The sequence below is a fragment of the Buteo buteo genome, chromosome 10, assembly GCF_964188355.1.
Source record: "Buteo buteo chromosome 10, bButBut1.hap1.1, whole genome shotgun sequence".
Lineage (NCBI taxonomy): Eukaryota > Metazoa > Chordata > Aves > Accipitriformes > Accipitridae > Buteo > Buteo buteo.
Genome location: NC_134180.1, coordinates 4,930,451 through 4,950,042, shown reverse-complemented (window position 1 = coordinate 4,950,042; position 19,592 = coordinate 4,930,451). Strand labels below are relative to the sequence as shown.

Here is a 19,592-nt window from a genome sequence, read left to right as displayed (position 1 = left end):
CAATTCTTTCCACAGGAGGGCAGTGCAGGACTAGACATACTCCAAGAACTCTGTGCAAAGCTGGCATACCAGGGGGGAGCTGGAAGGGCACAGGTATCCCATCATGTACTGATGATCCTTCTGGTCGGAGCATTTTAGTGTTGAGAGAGTCCAGGACATTTAGTTCCATGCTCTTAAGGAAGCTAGTGCTTTTGTTCTCAAAGATAACAGAGACAGTAACTTGACTATCATTCTGGAGGTTTCCTTGAATATCGTAGGTCTGCAAATCAAGGGGAGGGTGGAAATCACAGGAGATTCAGAAACTTCAAACACCAGAGCACCAGAACAGAACATAGCATCAGAATAAAGCAAGCTTCAAAATGAAGGTAATTTGGTACAGCTATAGGACAATGAAAAGCACACTGGTGATCAGCTCCACAGTACTGCTAAGCAGTGGGAAAATATCAACTTGAAAACTCATTAAAAGGGACATGAAAAGGAATGGAAATGGAGCTTTGTTATATTTATACCTCCTGGGATTTAAACGGTTCTTCAGTTAAATGTTGCCTACATAAAGTCGCTATACCATCCCCAGGGTATCCCCTCTTTTCTTGGAGAACACAGAAAGAGAAGACATCTGGATTTAAATGCCAAAAACCTCACCATTTTAATATATGGATTTTCAGCAAGAAGGCGGTAACTGGACATAGGCTGAAAAACAAAAAAGAAATCACAGTTGCAATATAACTAATTTCTCTGAAAAGAGCTGTCATTCTCCTTCCTCCCCAAACAGTTTAGCTCCCACCTTTTCTCCAAGGCAAGGGCTGCCAGTGCGCCACTACTTACTGGTAGTGGTTCATCATCTAGTGTTCCATTCTGCACTGACTCTGTTGTCTCCTCCTCACTGTGATGACTCTTCTTTTTGGATTTCTTTTTATCCTTTGATTTCTCATCTTTCTCTTTCTTGTGCTTTTTCTTCTTATGCTTGGAGGATTTCTACCAAGAAGAAAAAGAAACTATAACAAACCCTTAAAAAACCCCAACATTTCCAGCCATTACATCATGACCCCTTTACCGATCTTTCAACTATTGACTCCCACTCTATGCAGCCTTCTGGATGACCGAACAATTTCCTACTACTGCAGAAACCTGAAACAGAGTCCCCATTACTTAAACCCCAATAGTCATTCTGTGTTGAGTCCCAGTAAACCCTTGCTCCCCACTCATGTGACAATATTTTAACGCAAAGCAGCCTGGGATCAGCAGAAGGCCCAATCTCTTCAACTGTTTGGAAGCTCAGCTTTAAAACTGCTACCTGACTCCCTGGCTCAAGGAACAAACAAACCTCTTACTATGAAGAGTTTAGAGCTCTGCAAGGGCGTAACATCCCACTGCTGCCTATTTGCAGGTGGTCACTACACTGAATAGGATGCTGTTGGTAATTCCTGTGTGCTTGTTTTTAAAGAATACAAGACACTAGGAGAATATGGCTAAGGGTGACTGTAATTTAAACCACTTACCTTTCCTTCATCTTCCTCCTCCTCCTCCTCTCGCTCTTCCCTTTCTTCCTTTTTTACCTCTTGAGCTTCAGGCACAACAGCAGCACCCACTTCAGGCTCACTCTGAGTGGATTAGCAGAAGGATTATGACACTAACGGAACACAGTTGAAACAACTGAATCCTACACCAAAAGAAATCTCAACAGTGACACTCCCCCCAACACCAACTGTTATTTCAAAAATTACATTAGACTAACATGCTATCAAGCCTTTCATTTTATGCCTCTGCAACCCAGCAAATATGATCACCTGAGGACAAGATACAAAAGGTTTCCTCCAAGGAATCCATCCCCTTATCTTCCCTGTCTCTTCCTCTAAAAATCTTCCATCAAAATTCATGAGACTTTTTGTTTCAGACTGTCTCTCTCATGTCTATTAATATTGCTAGTGTCTGGCTCACACTAGGAAATAAAACCATACAATAATATAGTATTAAAACCCACCAATAATATTAAAATCCACCAAGCCTGTAGCAGCATCTGCATTTCTATCCATTCATCTGCACAGCAGAATGAGCCTGAAACCTCTCATTACAGTGTCTGTAAACTGGGGAGATAAAATGACATTGCTTCACAGCAATAAGTTGAGGAGATGAAGCCTATCTTTCCCTTCTCTCCTGCACCATGACAAAGCACTCCTATCACAGCTAAGATGCAATAAAAAGAAAAAGTTTCCTGTGATGTGGTAAGATGTCTACCTGTGGCTGGGTAGTGGAAGCAGGTGGTGGAGCTGTAGAGAGCCAGAAATCCAAGTCTTCCCCCTGAATTTCAAGAGAAAACAAAACCATTATAGTTGTTTTGATACCATTCTTTAAAAGAAAAAAAAAAAGAAAAAGAAAAAATTTAAATTAAAACCTTAAGTTTTCATGGAAATGCACTGCTCCAGAATGCCTATACACAGACGCTGCAATGCATTTAGGAGCAAATAGTTCAAGAAGCTTAACTTCAGCCTTTGAGCACACTTCCAAAACTGGACATAGCTGACAGTTAACTTCCAATTACTTTACACAGCAACAACATCTACAGGCATTCAAAGCCCAATTGCTGCATCTTAGAGGAAAAGGGCATCTCTGCAGAGTGGTTAACAAGGATACTTCAAGTCCTCAGAGTAACTGACAACTAATGTCAGGTTTTATAACTGAAAGATTCTGAAGTATATGGAGGACAGGATGTAGAACAAAAGCGAGTTCCAGATATTTTGCTAAAGAGTTCCCCATTCTAAGAACAGACAAAATACCAGTAAACTCAGCTTCCAAATTAGATCTGGAAGATCTGCTGTGTAGGCTGCAGTAAGCTGAATTCTGCTAACTTATGAGGCTAAGTAAATGTTATTTTTATTAACAGAAATCTTTAAATACCTGCTCTTATGGTTGTAAAAATTTAAGGAAGTAAAGGTTGAAAACATTAAGCTGTTTGACTTATCAAATGTGACAGTTCCTAAGCAACAAACAAAACACAGCAATAAATATGGCCCATAACAGCAGCTTCTAAAATAATGCAAGTCTTGGAGAATTACCTTTTTTTCTTCTTCCTCCTCTACTACCTTTTTCTCTTTCTCTTTCTTCTTTCCTTTCTCTCTCTCTTTTTCTTTGTGTTTCTTTTCCTTCTTTTTGGGTTTCTTGCTCTTCTTCTCTACTAGGGGAGCTTCTGAGTCTGGTGACTTTAGGGTCTCAACATTTCTGTGTCTCTGCACTGGCAGCTTCTCACTGTCTGCTAAGGGTCTTAAAAATAAAGAGACCATTACCCTTCTGCAAACAGTCTCCCTTAGCTCAGATTACCTGCTGGACGTCCAACACAAGGTATGCTTTGTTTTTAAAGAGTTGGGCCCCAAAATCTTATATCAGCACATACTTCTGTACCTGAAGTTTATTTATGTAACTGCAGGCAGTGCCCTCGTGGATTAGAAGTTAATAGAAACGATTTGAAGGTGACAGAGCAAAGCTCTTGCTGATACCTGATCACTCTTAAAAGTGGTAACTACAGACTTGCCAGCTGAGTAACACCTACAGAAGAATACATACACATATCATTATGCTACATTTCTGTGGAACCACTCTCAAAGGAAGAGCGAAGATGTGAAACAGTAGGAAGCATTTGCAACAGTGTGGAAATTCAAGCAGTGGAATGATAGCATGGCTCAAACTGCCCTTCAAGGGCATGTTTTTTGTTACCGATGAATAGATCGCCCCAATTGGAAATTATTTTAAGCAATAAATTGTTTCTTTCTGGAAGTTTATGCTATGAATCTGTACTCTACCATTCCATTTAAAAAGTTGTGTTTAATTTCAGCTACCTGTTTCCAAAAAGCAGGAGTAGTAGTACAGATTTACAATGTATCCCAAATCCATTACTTGGGAAAAAAACACCACAGAGATTTCTCCATTCTTGTCAAACACTGTCCAGAAATCAGTGAGAAGTTCACCATTGCCTCTTTTTCTATCTCTACAGCTTTTACTTAACATTAATTTTCATGTTTCAGCAACAAACATCAGTTAAGGAAGATTTCTAATGGTCTCACCTGCCTTAATTTTTTTTGCTTATATTTCATGAAGAACCAGACACAATTAATTTTTTACTTTGAAACAGACACCGTAAAGGCAAGATGGACCCCATCTGTTTGAACAGTAAACAGATCTCATCTTTAAGCTATTTCACATATACCTGTACAGGAACAGTGATTGGTGCTGAAAGTCAATGGTGAAATAGACTCTCACAAATTTGAGGGTCAACGATTTCAATAGTTTCACCACCCTTCAAGTATTTACGCTGTCCACTGAAATCAACCAACCTGACAAAGAAGGTCAACCACTTAGCAATATATTCTTACCTGGAAGGCTTCCCTGAAACCAGACTGCATGTGAGCGTGACACAGACATAGCAGTGCAAGCACAGAAAGAAAAAGAGAGGACAGAGACATGAGAAAACGTGACAGGAGAGCACACTGGTTCGTGTGAAATGGAGAGAGAATGGATGGAAACAATACAAAAGTCCAAAGATGCCTCCTGGAGGACAGCATTCAGAAACTCCTCTAGTCAGTGTTTTCTATGCTGTTGAGGCTTGTCATGCAAATATGAGGTCTATAGTCAGAAATTAACTTCCTTTTATATGTGTCCCCTGCAAACTCAGAGGAATGTGACCAGCTCATGAAAAAAGGAAGTTTTTCAGAAACTGTTCTTTCACTTTTTAAAAATGATACATCACTTTTTTGCAAGGTACTGAGGGGCCAAAGCTCTACAGATTTGAGAACTGCAGAGAATGGCACAGACTTCAAAGTTAAGTATCAGAGAGAGAGAGAGATACTACACACGCACACATGTGCCTGCACTGTCTTGAAAACTTTACAGAAGGCATCCATGGACCATAAATCAGCAATTATTTTTGGCATGGTGATTTTGTAAAACAGCAACTAAAAAAAACCTCCATGTGCAATACTTAACAGCCCACTGCTAATTATCACGTGGCATGCAGGGATTCAGAGTCTGCTGCACTGCAGCCTGGGGTGCTAGTACTGTAAACAACTCTGGTAGCTGAATGGGAACCAGACTCTGGTCAAAGTTATGATATGCAGTTCACTCAATCATATTAGAAAAACATTTTTCAACAGTGGAACCACATTGAATGTCCACAGGGCAATAGGGATGCTACGAACTGGCCATTACTGGTCAAATGATCACAACGCAGAGCATACAGGCTTGCCATGTGTACAGTGGTTCTGGGATGAACACAGATGAAAGCAGGTCACACTCCGTGCCCAAGCACATTAGATCAGAGATACTGGTACATCCAAAAGCTCAGACTAACTCTCTCATGTCTGATCCCAGCTACACTGCCTGTGCTTTCAGACTCCATTTGGTCACACAAAATGATCCCCCTGCCCCTCCCAAAACCCCCGCTACTTCAGCAGCGTAACTTTTATCATCTATGCTGCAGTGGCAACCCAAGTCTGGATGATCATCTAAGGTTACATTCAAGACATGGCGAGAGACTTAGTCTTTTCACTTAGTGGACTAAAGATAGTGCCTTTGCCTGTTTAGTCCCAGACTTGCCCTCATGCATTCTGGTTAGCAATTAAGTAAATTCACATACAAAACTATCACTTACTTATCCAGATCTATATCAAGTGCCTTATATGGATCATTGGGATCTTTGTCATCTTCATCACTGGGCAAAGCATTCTGCAGGAGAGATACAGAGACCATCCACTGAAGAAGCAAATCACAGGCAATTTCAAAACTAAAGCTTTACATCGCCCAAACCAGTTTAAGATTGTTAACCCTGGAATAGGCCAGCTTGCAGTCAGGCACAGTAAGTTACAGGAACAATGTACTTTAATGCAGCATTGAGTTACAAGATTAATTTAGAACAGAAAACCATTCTTCATAAACTGCAGGATTTGAATTGCTGCTGTTTGGTTTTGATTAAAGGAAATTTTAGGAACAAATACAGATTACATCATTAGCATGCACAATTAATTATAATCAGCTGCAAACCTGCTGACTAGACAGCAAGTTAATGTCAAAGTGAAGCAGCAGAGCATAATAAATGAAGTGACTATTTGGACAGCATTACTTTTATAGCAGAGACGCATATTGTTTGTTTTGTTGGGTTTGTTTTTTGGTTTGTTTTTTTTTTTTTAATAGCTTCAGTGGCAATTTTTGTCTTTTTGTGCACAAAAAGACAATCATTTCTCCCCCTGCAAAGAACAGCCTAGGACCATCTCAATCAGCCATTTCTTAAACAGCTTTGCAAGAAATCAGAGCTCTTGAACTGCGACAATACAGACTGGCTGGCAATTCTTGGGGAAAAAAAAAAATTTCTCAAGAAGAGCACACAGATAAATCACACAACTCAAACCACCAACCAAAGCAACTGACCTCTGGCATCTCTTCTGTTATGATATCGACATGGTGAGCTGGAGCAATATCCTCCTCACTCTCCGTGTGCAGAGAATTATGGCGATGATGTTTACCTCTCTTCTCCTTTTTCTGTTTTTTCTTTTTCTTATCTTTCTCCAGCTTCTGTTTATGTCTTCGCTCCTCCTCCAGTTTCACATACTGGTCAGACATAGGCATTCCTGTGGAGGAAGCCAAACTGCTTTCAGGCTACAGTCCACGTGGATATTGATCACTAAAACAGTATATTAGGAGTGAACCTTGCTTCTAGCTTCTCAGAATTAGAAGGATCAACACCTCTCTATGATTCCATACCATCTCACATACAGCCCCCTCTAGCACCAGCTTTGCTACCACACTCCATCTCTCCAGAAACAGGACAGAGCTCTATCCTGCTCCCTGATTCTTGTCCACATTAACTGGATTACAAAAAGCATCTAAACATCGATATTAAGTAGAATTGGTGCCATTGCTGTACTGACAACTTTCCACACTTCTGGAAAATAAATTTGTTATGTAAGCCTTAAATATTTGCACTTAGAACTCATCACTTGCAGTGTATTGCACTTTATCAACAGCTTTTCAGTGCTATATTAAACCACTCATTATATATATACAACTACCTTTTGATATTTGAAACAAGATATTAAAATAGTATCTCTACCATTAGACTCCACTTAATGTCTCCTGATCACTTTCATCAGCCCTTTAAGACGTTCCAAAGGTGACTGTTACCTACACAGAACAGTGGTTAGTTTACATGTTACAGACTTGGCTGCACAATATACTTAATCACAGAATTACTTCTAATACTGTCTTGAGAGGAACTGCACTTGGACTGCAAAGTACTATTTTCAAACACATGTAAATTAAGGAGATATATTTAAGAGTCTAATGAGAGTATGCTCCTTGCCCTTAAAAACCTAAGGAGGAATTCCTAAGAAGGAATTATTACTTTTCCTTAACTGAATTTCTGTAATTAATTTTGAAGATTAGCTGCACTTACCTGGAACTTTTAAGGGGACAGAAAGGTCGATCTGGACCACGGGTATATGTTCCACACCTGGAGTGTCTTGGTATCGCTGGGAAAATGAAAATTTGTTACATTCTGAGCATTGCCAGATTCAAATCCAAATAAGTGGACACATTTCAAAAACATCAAGCCATTTAATCCTTTAAGTGAACATTTTAAAGGATAGGAATGGAATAGCTCAGTACTAAATCCTGCGTGGTAGCAGAGTGTATTTTAAAGCCAGCTGATAACTATTATAAAAGACTCTACTTTTAGCTACAGTTTTTTAACCCTGCTATTGCACTGAAGAAGGCTTTTTGCAACTCTCAAGAATTTTTGGTTTGTGTTTTATTGCTAATAACTTGCCACTTCAAAAGATAAATTTTGAGATTTGAGTTGAAGAAAATGGGGCAGTCCTTAGGATATACAGGGAATAAAGCAGGTTCTTTCCCTGAAAAAGGTGTTAAGAGACCACAATGACTTTTTGATGCATAAAACACACTGCATGTTCAAGAGGAGCATGTTCTAGGTCCACTCTCTCTTCACTGCTCTTAATAAAGTGCCTGGCAATTTGAACCCTTCTATCACCCAGAGCTGGGACAAACTACCTGCACAGGAATTTGTGACGTAAGGGCACAGAGAGGAAGTGTTTCTCCACAGCTTTTAGAGAGTCCTTGCTGAAATATAAACACTACACTTTCCACGACAAGTTAATCCAGACTATTCCAAACTACTGTGTAATGGTAGTTATGATAATCACCACTTCCTTATTCCTAAAATGGAGGTCCACCAGAGATTCACAGAAAGCTGGCTGCTCTACAAGTAGGTCACTTGTGAGTTTCTCAACACAAACAAGGCTTATAAAAATAGTTGTAGGCAGCCACTTCAGTCAGCACACTAGTAAGTGATCAGAACTGCAGTGGAAATAATCAGAATGTCCCAGAGCGAAACTGCAGCTCTGACATTCAGGAGGCACACAATTATATGAGAGGCCAGCAAGATATTTTAATTCAGACTCACTCACCTTCTGTGGGGAAGGAGAGCTTTTAATATAAAATGGGTTGTTTGCCTGTTCTTGTTTCCGGGCTTCTCGACGCTAAAAGTGAAAAAGTATTTGTCATTAGAATGTTTGCTTATAAGCAGAGAGAGATAAAAGGCAAAGGGCAAAATGCAATCTCCCTGAATTTTTGGAAAAATATGTAACTACTTGCAAAAAGACTACAGCAAAGTAGCTAGCATATGATAAACCAGTTTTGAGTTACATGGCATAGTAGGATGTACCTACAAGTACTGTTACTACTACAACTAATATTCCTTAGAAAACCCATTCGTTGCTTTTTAATTGCAGACTAGAGATAGTAACTTCCTGAAGACCATATTTTGATGGCAATTCAAATATTTCTATTTTCGTCTTTGCAAAGAGAGGAAGATTCTTATCAATAAAAAAAATTTTCTATGAAAACAAAAAGGTCAGAAACAGGAAAGGTGGTATCTACTACTGAGAACAGTCACATTACAGCAATTCATAGAAGCTGCTGAAGTCCATGAGTGAAGATGCTGCTGCTTTTTCTGCTGATACAGAGCACACAGAATAACAGAAGTACACCAACAGAGGAGGTGTGTAAAAAACCACGTAGCTGCAGAGCCCAGCACAAGTGTCCATCCTCAAGACCCTGTACTTCGAAGTGAACTGCACCAGACACCACGGTTTACAGGTCAGATTTCTGCAAGAACTCAAAACTCCTAATAAGGGCCAAGTTTTTATAATATCTTGCTTCCCTTTGGACAAGATAGGCAAGCTAGACTTCCAAGAGAACTTTATATTGGATGTATTCCACAATGCCTAAAAAAATACATATATTCAAATACATATATTTTGTTCACATCGAATAATCAGATTTCCTGAGCTGTACAGAGCAGAACGGCTCCCTGGCTAGACAGGGAATCCACAACAGCTCCAACTGCTTTAGTAGCACTTACAACATTACTACTGAATTATGCAGGAAAAGCACTTTAACATTCACTCACTCTGGCCAGTTCCTCTTCATCTATTTCTGGCTGTCTGTGTCTGGAATGCCTTTGTTCCTCATCATGAAAAATTGTTTTAGGCTTTTCATCTTCAGACTCACTGTCTGATGGAGGTTCATTGATCCAGGCATCAAGGTCCAAGCTGGTAAGAATTGAGTAAACCAACAAACAGCTTGACTCAGTACCCCTGAGTATTTCAGTGCTTCTCATCATATACTTAGCTTTACTTTTTAAGAGTTTAAAAGTTTAAATAAGCCTTTGGGAGAGAGAAGGAACCTTACCCCTCTGGAACTGGTACTTTCTTCTGTGCTTTAGGAGCCACAGGGTTCAGCTCACCAGCAAACAGGGCTATCACTTCCTCAGCTACAGGTACTTCTTTTATTTGTAGCTTCTGAATATATTTTATTAGTTGCAAGACACAAGAAGCCTAAAAACAAATGCAGAAGTACTTTCAGAGTTAATATTAACAAACTGAACCAAAAAAATCAACTGATGAAAGTCAGCAGAAGATAACTGTTCTATTCCATTAAGGGAATTAAGAGAAGCAACATAAACTGCAGGTTTAGAGCAAATGTTAAAAAAAAAAAATCCACGTTAACCCTCTCTTCTAGTTGTGTCCTTTTTGTGTCCTTATGTGGTTGCATAATTTCAAAATTTAACTCAAAACAATTTAATTCTTGCAAGCAGTCTTCAGAGGTGGTATCAAACTGGAATAAGATCGGGGCTCTGACATTTAATGTCACCACTCTTCCCACTCTAGTTCTAGAGCTTCTCTTTCACTGAGATACACAAAGTACAGAATAAACGCACCACTCCATTGATAACAATGGCTTATATAAAACATGCATGCCCACAGAAAATTACATATATGCTCCAATACAAATGAGAGACTTTGTATGATAAATTCCAAAGTAATTTTGTTCTCTTACCCTCTCCTGAACTTCTAGATCAGCACTCTGTACAAACTGAGGTAAACGCTCAATCATCAGCTGTGTAATTTCCTGAGCTCCTTCCTTTTCCCCAGATCGCTCTTTCTGCTGTAGGATGGATGCATAGAGCTTCACCATATTCTGGACATAAACCGCCTGGATGTGGCCTGGTAGAGTTGTAACTTTAGGCCTCAACATTGCTTCTAAAGTTTGGTTTGCTTCCTCAAGGTGTCTATAAAGACAGAGTGGACAGACGAAAGACAGCAATTGAGAAATTTCAACATTTCATCAGTCTTCATGGAGAAGAACTTTTCAAAAACCTCAGCTGCAGTACAAAGTACTACAAAAAGACAGGACAGACTACAAATACATAATAATTTGCTGTGTATTTCCCCTTCCAAATTACAGGAGTAACATGGCACAGAAGAATTTACAGAAGAGGAGGGACACCTCAGTTTCCACCTTTACAAGTTCATATTCTCTCCATTAACTAAGCACTGCACTTTTAAGTGCCAACTCCATTGACAGGCTGGATCTAGCAGCCCAGCTACCTTCCCGCCATTCTGTACTTCACCACTCGCGCATAAATGAGGTTGTATTTCCAATCATTTACTGAAAAGTAAAATCTAGTAGGTAATGCTTAATACACAGAAAAGAATGCAGATCATAGCACTTGTTTTCATAAATCTCATGCCCTTATTCAGAATTGTCTGCTCACAACTAAATGGGAGATGCACAAAAAAGTTACTGGTCCATCACAAATGGAAAGCTAAAGTTCTTCCAAAGTAAAAATGTGATCAGACTGAAAAAGGAGAGTGTATTCTCTTGCTTCTTAATCTACAGTTTTCTTTGCAGAACTTTTTTAGTTAGATGAAGATGTCAGCTGTATGAATGTTCCCTAAAAGTATCACACCTACTATGTGAATTTAAACTGGAACCAGTGTTCAGAGTGGCAATTACAAGAAGAGACACCAAATCAGATGAAAAAAGGAGACTACAGTATCATGGTCTGTCCAGCTTACCAAAATCACAAGAGACAAAACCATCTATTTAAGCTAAAAGACAATGTTGGCACAAGAACATTGAAAATTGTGCTCCTGTGGGTACAGAGGAGTTTTGAGCAAAAAATAAGATGAATTCCAATTCTCAGGAAGATTAGGTTCTGCAAAAATCTTTCAACAATGGCAAAACAGAGAGGAGAGCAAAAACTAATTCAGTCAAACATGGTGATTGGACATTTTCCTTATGATATAAGTGGGGTTAGACCTTAATGATAAAGGACTTCCTTCAATGTCTTAAGATCTTACAGCTTATACCCTCAACTATGCCTTCCTGCATGAGTGGCCAGGACTAGGGAGACAAGAAAAAAGACCAGATACTCAAAATGAAGTATCCATCTTGGCTAGAGACAACTAAGGAGTCTATTGGGTGAGGGACTGGGAAAGAAGCAATCGTTTTGTTAGCTTTAGGGTGCATATTTTGAACTATCCTTCTCAAAAATATGTTTCAGTGACTGCAATCTTTGTCCGAAAGAAACCGCTCAAAGCATATTGGGCTTTCTGTTTGCACTTACTCAGAGAACTCCCCACATATCCAAGCAGCAGCATAAAGCACCTCACAGATCCCATTTCTCTGGGTGTTGCTGGCTATGAGATGAGCATTGTCCAGAAGCATGGCCATTTGAGAAACTGCAAATTTACGAATAGCTTTAACTCTGATAGCTACATCTAACATCTGAGCTGCTATAAGATGCCCATGCCGCGTGCCTTCCAATCGGGTCAGCTCCACCAAGATGCTTATGTACCTACAAAATTGAAAGGGATGCAATTTTGTCAGTAGACAATCATGCATTACCATTGCTGATGATCTCAAAGTTGACACATAAAAACACTGACCATTCAAAATTTGTGATATATTGATAATTGGACTGACTACAAATATCTATGATTTTGGTCAGCAGCTCATCCCGGTATGTCGTCCCTTCTGCTTTATCCACGTGAATCATCAGTTTCTTCACTATCTCCATCAAATTCTTCTTCGATACCTGTTAAAGAGTTATTGAAGGGTTGAACCACAACTAAGCCATTTCCCATACTGTCAAGTCTTCCTAATTCCATTAAAGCAGCTGCTAGCTCTTTGATGGACCTGTGTCGTGTTAACAAGAAATGAGAACCCCTAACTTTGGTCACAGTCAAAAAAGGAACCTGATTATTTCTTTTCAGTGTTGTTGTTAAAGCAGAGCCAGCACAAATATACAAGACCATACTGTGGGAGAGCTGAGAATCAGAATTACTAGCAGCAACACAGAAATCCAGGAGAAAAAGATTCTTCTACTTCTGCCAGATTAGCAAATTTAATAGTTTAAAACACTTTTGCTTCTAAACTAAACAAATTTAAGAGTTATTAATATCCAATGGAATTCTAGCATTTCAAAACATAGCTGTATTAACTTGCTCTGGAAACTTATTTGTCTAAAGTGACCAAAATATTCAGTAAATATCACCAGTTGTTGTGACTCGCTGCTTCCAGCTATGATGTCTCAATAGGTACATGTTAAAGACATCACTAACAAAAACGTACGTAATAGTATTTCTACAATCATTCATTATATAGCACTCTTCCTCACAGGCAGGGTTGAGCAAAATCATACACTCTTTTTCCTAGGTTATCTTTTTACTAAAGACATAACAAGCAGAATTTAGCCTACAGGAACTAAGAACGAACTCCAATTCTCTTTGCAACAACATTAAAACCACTGTCCTGATCAAAGGTTATTGAAGTTATTCTCACCTCACGAGGAGTACCAGACAAAAGGTGCCCCTTCTTACTTTTCACTTTCTCCTCTAAAATAGGAAGCTACGAGACATATCTATCACAATCCCTTTCTGCATGCGGGAAGGGGCAGCACAGACTCTTGAAAGAAAGGCACTTTACTATATAAATCATAACCACAGTCCTTTCGGAGATCAAATGTTGTCACTACAAGATTGCCCCTGTAGCCTATGCACATTTTATAAACTGCCCTGCACAGCTGCAGAATGCACGCACAGGACTGGTGGCACACAGGAGAACAAACAGAATGAGATTCTGTACATGTCATTAAAAGGCGTAACAAAGTTTACAGCGACAGACAAATTCGACAATAAAGCAGCTTAAAGCTGCATTCTCCTGTGGTTTCAGAGTGCTCCAGACTGTTTCCCAGCCTGCATAACTTAGGTCAACCTGAGCACGGTGTGCTACAACATGGGCTGCAACCTAGAACAGCACAGACCTATCCCAGTATGCCTGTGGTCCCCTTCGTACCTAGACAAAGGACAGAAGGAGCAGCTAAGGCTTAGGCATTAGAAAAACAGCCTTCTGGGTAACTTCCACAGCGCCTGAACTCAGAAACTCTTTCCAGTCTGAATCAAAGTTTTTAAAGCCCTTTCATGCTGCGCCAGATGTTTTATTTGTCCAAGTGCCAGAAAAGATATGGGAGTTATTATCACAAGACTACTGGGGAGAGAAGAGAAAGTTGCATGTTTTTCTTAAACATCAGCCTCCTAAAGGGTCACAGGGCCTGGAGAGGAAAGGAAATACACGTAGGAACATACCATGCCATACAGGAGATCTAAAGCTCTGAGTCGGATAGACTCATCTTTGTCATCCAAACACTGGAGAATGAGATCCTTGTGAGATTGAACTGATTTAGGATGCGTTTTCAGGATTTTGGACATAGCTAACAGTCCCAGGTATTTCACTGTGAAAAACAAAATGAAACTTCTTTCCAAATATAGAAACACTGTTTTGTGTTGAACATGAAATCTTAATACCAAGTGCTTCTACTGAAAGCAACTTTAATACACTTGAATAAATATCTGTGACAAGGAAAAGCATTTTTGAGAAACAGTGCATCACAGATTACAGCCATTAATTTTGTAATCCCATATATAGGCACGGACTTACATATATAATCTTCATCACAGTCTTCTTGCACCTCAAATTTTATCATTGGTTCAAAAACATGTATTTAATATATAGAAACTATGGGTTTTGAGAACAGGCATCCTCGGATGAATGCAGGTTTAAAAGCACTGAAGATTGGTGTATTAAGTAGGAGCCCCATTCTCAATGAGAAAAATTCAGATGGCAGGAAAAAGGTTTGCACAAAAAAGGATTTCTCAGTATTCTTTGTAGTTACTAAAATAAGTAAGCATTCTTGCATTTTAATATTACGCTTACACTGTTGAACATCCCTCACTACTTTCCAAGCAGCAAGTTTATAAAAAGGGAAAACCCAGAGCATGAAAGAGAACTGGTTTAGATTTACGAGATCACAAAGAGCAGTAATAATTAATCTCATTTGTTTTAAAAAAGATCATTATAAAGAAGTGCTTGCTATCAAACATTATTTCTGCATTAAAAATCCCAGCAATTGTTTACAACGTACCAGGCACCACAATACTGAACAAGCTGTTTGGAAAAACAGCTCATTGCTCTAAGACTGCTGCAATTTCTCCCCAGTGGTTGGTTGCTAAAAGCTTCCATGAAGACAAGCAACATACTTACAGTTCTGGTCAGAATCTTCTATCAATATTCTTAACTTCTGAACACAAAGCTGGAAAAAAGACACGTCATGCTTATTGCAAGCCCTAAAAGTCTTAATTAACTTAACTCTTCATAAAGTTTACTCAATACACAAGGAAGCATTATGACCAAGACCCAGGGTCTCTAGGTAAGAAGGTCTTGTAGCATTAACAGATTTCAAAACAAAAAGAACCTCTGTATGATTGTATTGATAGCAGCTGCATAAGAGAGTTAGGAAAACTCTAAATGAGAAGAGTCTGCATTTTAGAGCAAAGGAAATAAGAGAATTTATATAGGAAATGCTTCAGTCTGTAGGATTCCACCTGAGTGAGTGTGCTTCAGGGAGCTATTGCTTTAACTTTTGGCAGAGGAACACAATCCAGTTTCTCCATGGCACTTAGTATTACACAGTGGAGCAGATCAAATAACCCCCACCAAAACCCAGTGTTGTACCTGGATGCTAGCGCTGTGATTAGGCATCCCAGAGGACAGAGAGATCAAAACTGCAATTACACAAGCACAAATTTCAGTTAGTATTTCTGTGTTCTGAATGAATGCAACAACACAACACCTAAAGGTCAACAGCTAGCTCAGCTCACGAGGGAAGATGCCAGTTTATTTTGTTTGTCTGTTTGCTTGGACTTTTGGGGGGCCTGGGGAGAGGAGAGAAGGTTGTGACACAAACTATAGTTTCATATACATTAAGAGCACTAATAGCAAGGCAGGAAAAAAAAAAGTGTAAAGGTAGGAACTGCTGGAACAGCCAGGTCAAAGCTGCTTTTCATTATGCTTTGCTCTCATTAAGGTTTACTGATCTCATGTAGCCGTCAAGACTGTAAATATGTCATCAGCTACTGTATAGCTGAATTTTTAAGTGTGCACTTCCCTAATGTAACGAGACACAGCAACAGATCCTAGAGTTTAATGTAATTACATTGAAGCTTTAATCAAGCCAGCAAGAGCCTCGAGGCACAAATTAGGTCCCATTGTTGATTCTATTGGACATTTGTACAGATCTGACAGCATGCAACCCCACAGCAGAAGAGGTGGTGTTACCTTGTTAACTGCTGCTGTCATATAGCACATCCATGCCAACACTAAATCTTACTGAGCAAGTTACACACGCTGACTTTAGTGACCAGTAAGTATAGCGGCATTTTGCTCTCCATAATCCTGCAGAGCTACATTTCAGAGAAGGCGTGTTGGATGCTATCATTTTGGGTCACACAAAGAACTGGCAGGTGCAAGGTACTGCTCTAACGCAGGCACACAGCTTCACATCTCTTTCTGAATCTGGATTTTACATTACAGTCCCTGAGTTGTCCTGTGTGTGTGAATTACCCTTTGACCCACAGAACTATCCTACTGTATCTCAGTGAAGCACACTCTCATCCACAATGGAGTTAACATCCATGTTATTTTTTTCCCCATCATAATGTCATTTCACATTTCCCTGAAGGAACAAACGAATACAATGTGAGTGACAGACCACCCCTTCCTCTTTGAACTGCCCCAGTACAGCAAGTTCCTGCACCATTATCCAAAACACCCACAAGAGACAGACTTATGGCCAAACTGTGGATGTCAATAACCCTCTACTTCCACATGATTGCAAAAGCACCAAGTCTGAGCTGGAATACTGTGTTACCCATTTTTGGCTTTGTTTCTCTCTCCATCCCTGTTACGCAGTTCACATCCCTTCCCCAGAAAGTGAAACTACAAATCAATGATTCCAAATACCTCCTTTAAGGAATTAGACTGAGTTTTTAAGCTGTGAAATTGTAGAATTAAAAAATGTCTGCTCCTTCATCACATAAGAAAACTTTGTCAAAGTTTCCATGAGGCATCAGTCTTTTTAAAATTCTATTGCAGCTGGTATATTTCATGGTTCTAGCAACATTTAGGAGCTTGCGTATAATCACTAATTGTTCATACTTAATTTCAGCCTTTAGCAAATACGACATAGCTGTAGTAACTTAGCCTTATCAACTGACAACAAAGGATTTAAGTTACAGTTACACAATAACACAAATCAAAGTTTGCCAGGTGACTTATTTCAGTTATAAAATACATTAAGTTAAAAAAAGGTTTACAGATGGTGTTAATTGATGACAAAGTTCATCATGTATTTTTCTAGGTTACAAATTTCAGTTCTCACCTGCTATTACTGTGTTCACACATTCATATAAGAGAGACATGGCTGAGGTGCTGAAACAGAAATCAAGTATTTTAAATACGGAATAAAACTGGCACATTTTGAAGAGTTGTCAGCAATATCTTGGAGCTAGTTAACACCTTTAATTACACAAGAAATTGCCAGTATTCTGTTCCATATACCTTCAAACTAGATGAAATGATTCTCACTTAAAAACTGTTGGGGGGAAGAAGGGCTACTGAATGTTTAACAACAACAACAACAACAACAAAATCTCCTTGGAGAAGCAGCAAGTAACAGCACTGTAACACAAGGAATAAGGAAGGAAGCAGTTACTCAAACCCTCAGTTCCAGTTACAGAACACTGAAGCAATCTTGTCCAAGGATCAAATTAAATCCTCTGCCCAAGGTCAAAAATTCACGATAAGGCAGGCAGATGGAGAACCTCAAGTCTCTCTCTCCAAAGAGAATGAGTCATGCACAGACAGCAGACTCTTCCAGCGTGCAGGTACCCACTTGCTCATCACTAAGCAAGCAACCCATTTTCAAGTCCGATTTCCCCCAAATCTTAAATTCAAGACAACTTTTGCCAGTTGAACATACATACAGTGCAATTCTGAGGATTTCAAAGGTACTTACAAATCCTGATCTACACAAGAGGGAAACACAGCAAACCTCACAAGTAACAAAGGAACAGACTCCATAAGCAAGGTCTGCAAAGGTAATGAGCAAACAACTCTGGAGGCAGCAGTCAGAAGCGATACCGTGAAGGTCACTCAGCACACCATATACGTGACTCTAGTACTCTCAGAACCAAGACAATCATTTTTGCTCCCTATGCACCACTTCGTGGTGGATGGCAGGGTGGTTTGTCTTATGCGTAAGTGATATGAGCACCAAAATGACTGATTGGAGATCAAACCGAACAGGATTAAGTCCTCACAAATAACAAAATGACTAATGTGGGAATTGGGGAGAGGAGGTAGCAGCAGGATTGAAGACATACTATCCATCTTCCTGCTTTTTCTGGCGAAGTACTGTTTCTGGTGAATTTGTATCTATTTGTCACTGCTGCAAAAACCCTCTTCGGGTATTTGCATGCAAGGCTGCTGGCTGGTCTGCTCTGAACCAGCCTTAAAGGTATATTAGGAGGACAAACAGAAATTGTTTGGCTAGAGCTGCTCTCATGGCTACACAGGTATCTGTTTAAAATGTGCTCATTCCCATCTATCTTCTTGCTCTGCCACATGAACAGAAACAGACCTTTTAATTTAACAACTCATGCATCAGATAACACTTTCTTTTCCTAACTGGGAAAATACATGTATTCCCTCCAAGACATCTACTTTCTGATTTCAGTTCTGAATTAGAACCAAAACAACACAACAAACCAGCTTTAACATGGGACAAGGAAATATCTTCAAATCTATCTAATCTATATTTAGGACATATATGAAAGGAACCTCTTCCAAAACATGTCTGGCCTGACAAAGGCATGAGAAAGAAATTTAATATACTCCTTGTCATGCTGCTTTGGTGGGTAAGGCACTTCCAAAAAAATCAAGAACCAAATGTGTGTAGGTGAACAGAAGAGGCAAATACACAGCTGAGACTCTTTTAAGCTACAGTTTTTATGTATTCTCCACAGACATCTCTGTCTTAAAATGAAGTGAAAGGAAAGCAAATTGCTCCAATTTTCATGCATGCTTTGGAGAAATTCATGTTGACATTCAGACAGCTAAAGACTCTCCTTTAAGGTATTTTATCTCACTCAGGTTTTTCAGAAATAGTCCTGATGTAATTATCTTTTGATACTTGAAGCAAATATATTGAGACTTAAGAAAAAGTTCAGAAATGCACCCACAGGCCTAGCTACTGACTTAAGAGCCACTTCACCAACCCTGAATGGACAAAGTAACATTTGTCATACATACCTATGGATGAGGTTGGTCAGAGGCTCAATCAGTTTCTTTCCCAGCCTAGGTTCTAATGGAGTAAGAGCACCAAACTATTAAAAAAGAAGTGCAGACAAGAAAGTGATTTAATAGCTGCTTTTAAACACTATAAAAACATGATTTAAATTGTAGATCATTATATTTAAACCAAACTATATTAAAATATTTTTCTCTTTGGTTATGTTCACAAACACTAGAAGATATTCCTGGTTTCTTTTTATTTGAATTCAATGGTGACTATACTTCCAAGCAAGAAATCTATTTTTGCACTCAAGGTAATCTAATGAGAACCCAAATGCTGTAAACATAGATCCAGAATACTTGCCAGTTTTATAATTTTAATGAGAACCCAATTATTGGTTGACGATGTCATCAACTTGAAAAAGAGTGGAGCAAGGGAAAGGTAGTTTTTGGGATTGCGTCGAGCCAGCTCACAAATAACATTTACTGCAGCAGACTGCACACCTGGGAAAAAGAAGTGGGAAAAGCAGAAATCTCATCAACACCTTAATTGTAAT

The 19,592-nt window shown here is 39.2% G+C and overlaps 1 protein-coding gene across 2 annotated transcripts in view; it reads right to left on the bottom strand.

Moving 5' to 3' along the window:
- Window positions 1–19,592, bottom strand: part of AP3D1 (adaptor related protein complex 3 subunit delta 1) — a 45,840-nt gene that overhangs the window by 6,177 nt on the left and 20,071 nt on the right. For both annotated transcript variants that reach the window (XM_075038156.1, XM_075038157.1), the window contains exons 7-27: window positions 19,400–19,539; window positions 19,054–19,127; window positions 17,123–17,172; window positions 15,418–15,467; window positions 14,947–14,995; window positions 13,992–14,137; window positions 12,294–12,442; window positions 11,972–12,202; window positions 10,399–10,630; window positions 9,751–9,896; window positions 9,470–9,611; window positions 8,466–8,537; window positions 7,436–7,511; window positions 6,412–6,611; window positions 5,639–5,712; window positions 3,054–3,258; window positions 2,236–2,298; window positions 1,500–1,601; window positions 826–975; window positions 643–690; window positions 70–259 (exon numbers count right to left, since the gene is read on the bottom strand). In XM_075038156.1, the coding sequence (XP_074894257.1) occupies window positions 70–259; window positions 643–690; window positions 826–975; window positions 1,500–1,601; window positions 2,236–2,298; window positions 3,054–3,258; window positions 5,639–5,712; window positions 6,412–6,611; window positions 7,436–7,511; window positions 8,466–8,537; window positions 9,470–9,611; window positions 9,751–9,896; window positions 10,399–10,630; window positions 11,972–12,202; window positions 12,294–12,442; window positions 13,992–14,137; window positions 14,947–14,995; window positions 15,418–15,467; window positions 17,123–17,172; window positions 19,054–19,127; window positions 19,400–19,539 (2,589 nt within the window). The remainder of the gene's footprint in view (window positions 1–69; window positions 260–642; window positions 691–825; window positions 976–1,499; window positions 1,602–2,235; window positions 2,299–3,053; window positions 3,259–5,638; window positions 5,713–6,411; window positions 6,612–7,435; window positions 7,512–8,465; window positions 8,538–9,469; window positions 9,612–9,750; window positions 9,897–10,398; window positions 10,631–11,971; window positions 12,203–12,293; window positions 12,443–13,991; window positions 14,138–14,946; window positions 14,996–15,417; window positions 15,468–17,122; window positions 17,173–19,053; window positions 19,128–19,399; window positions 19,540–19,592) is intronic.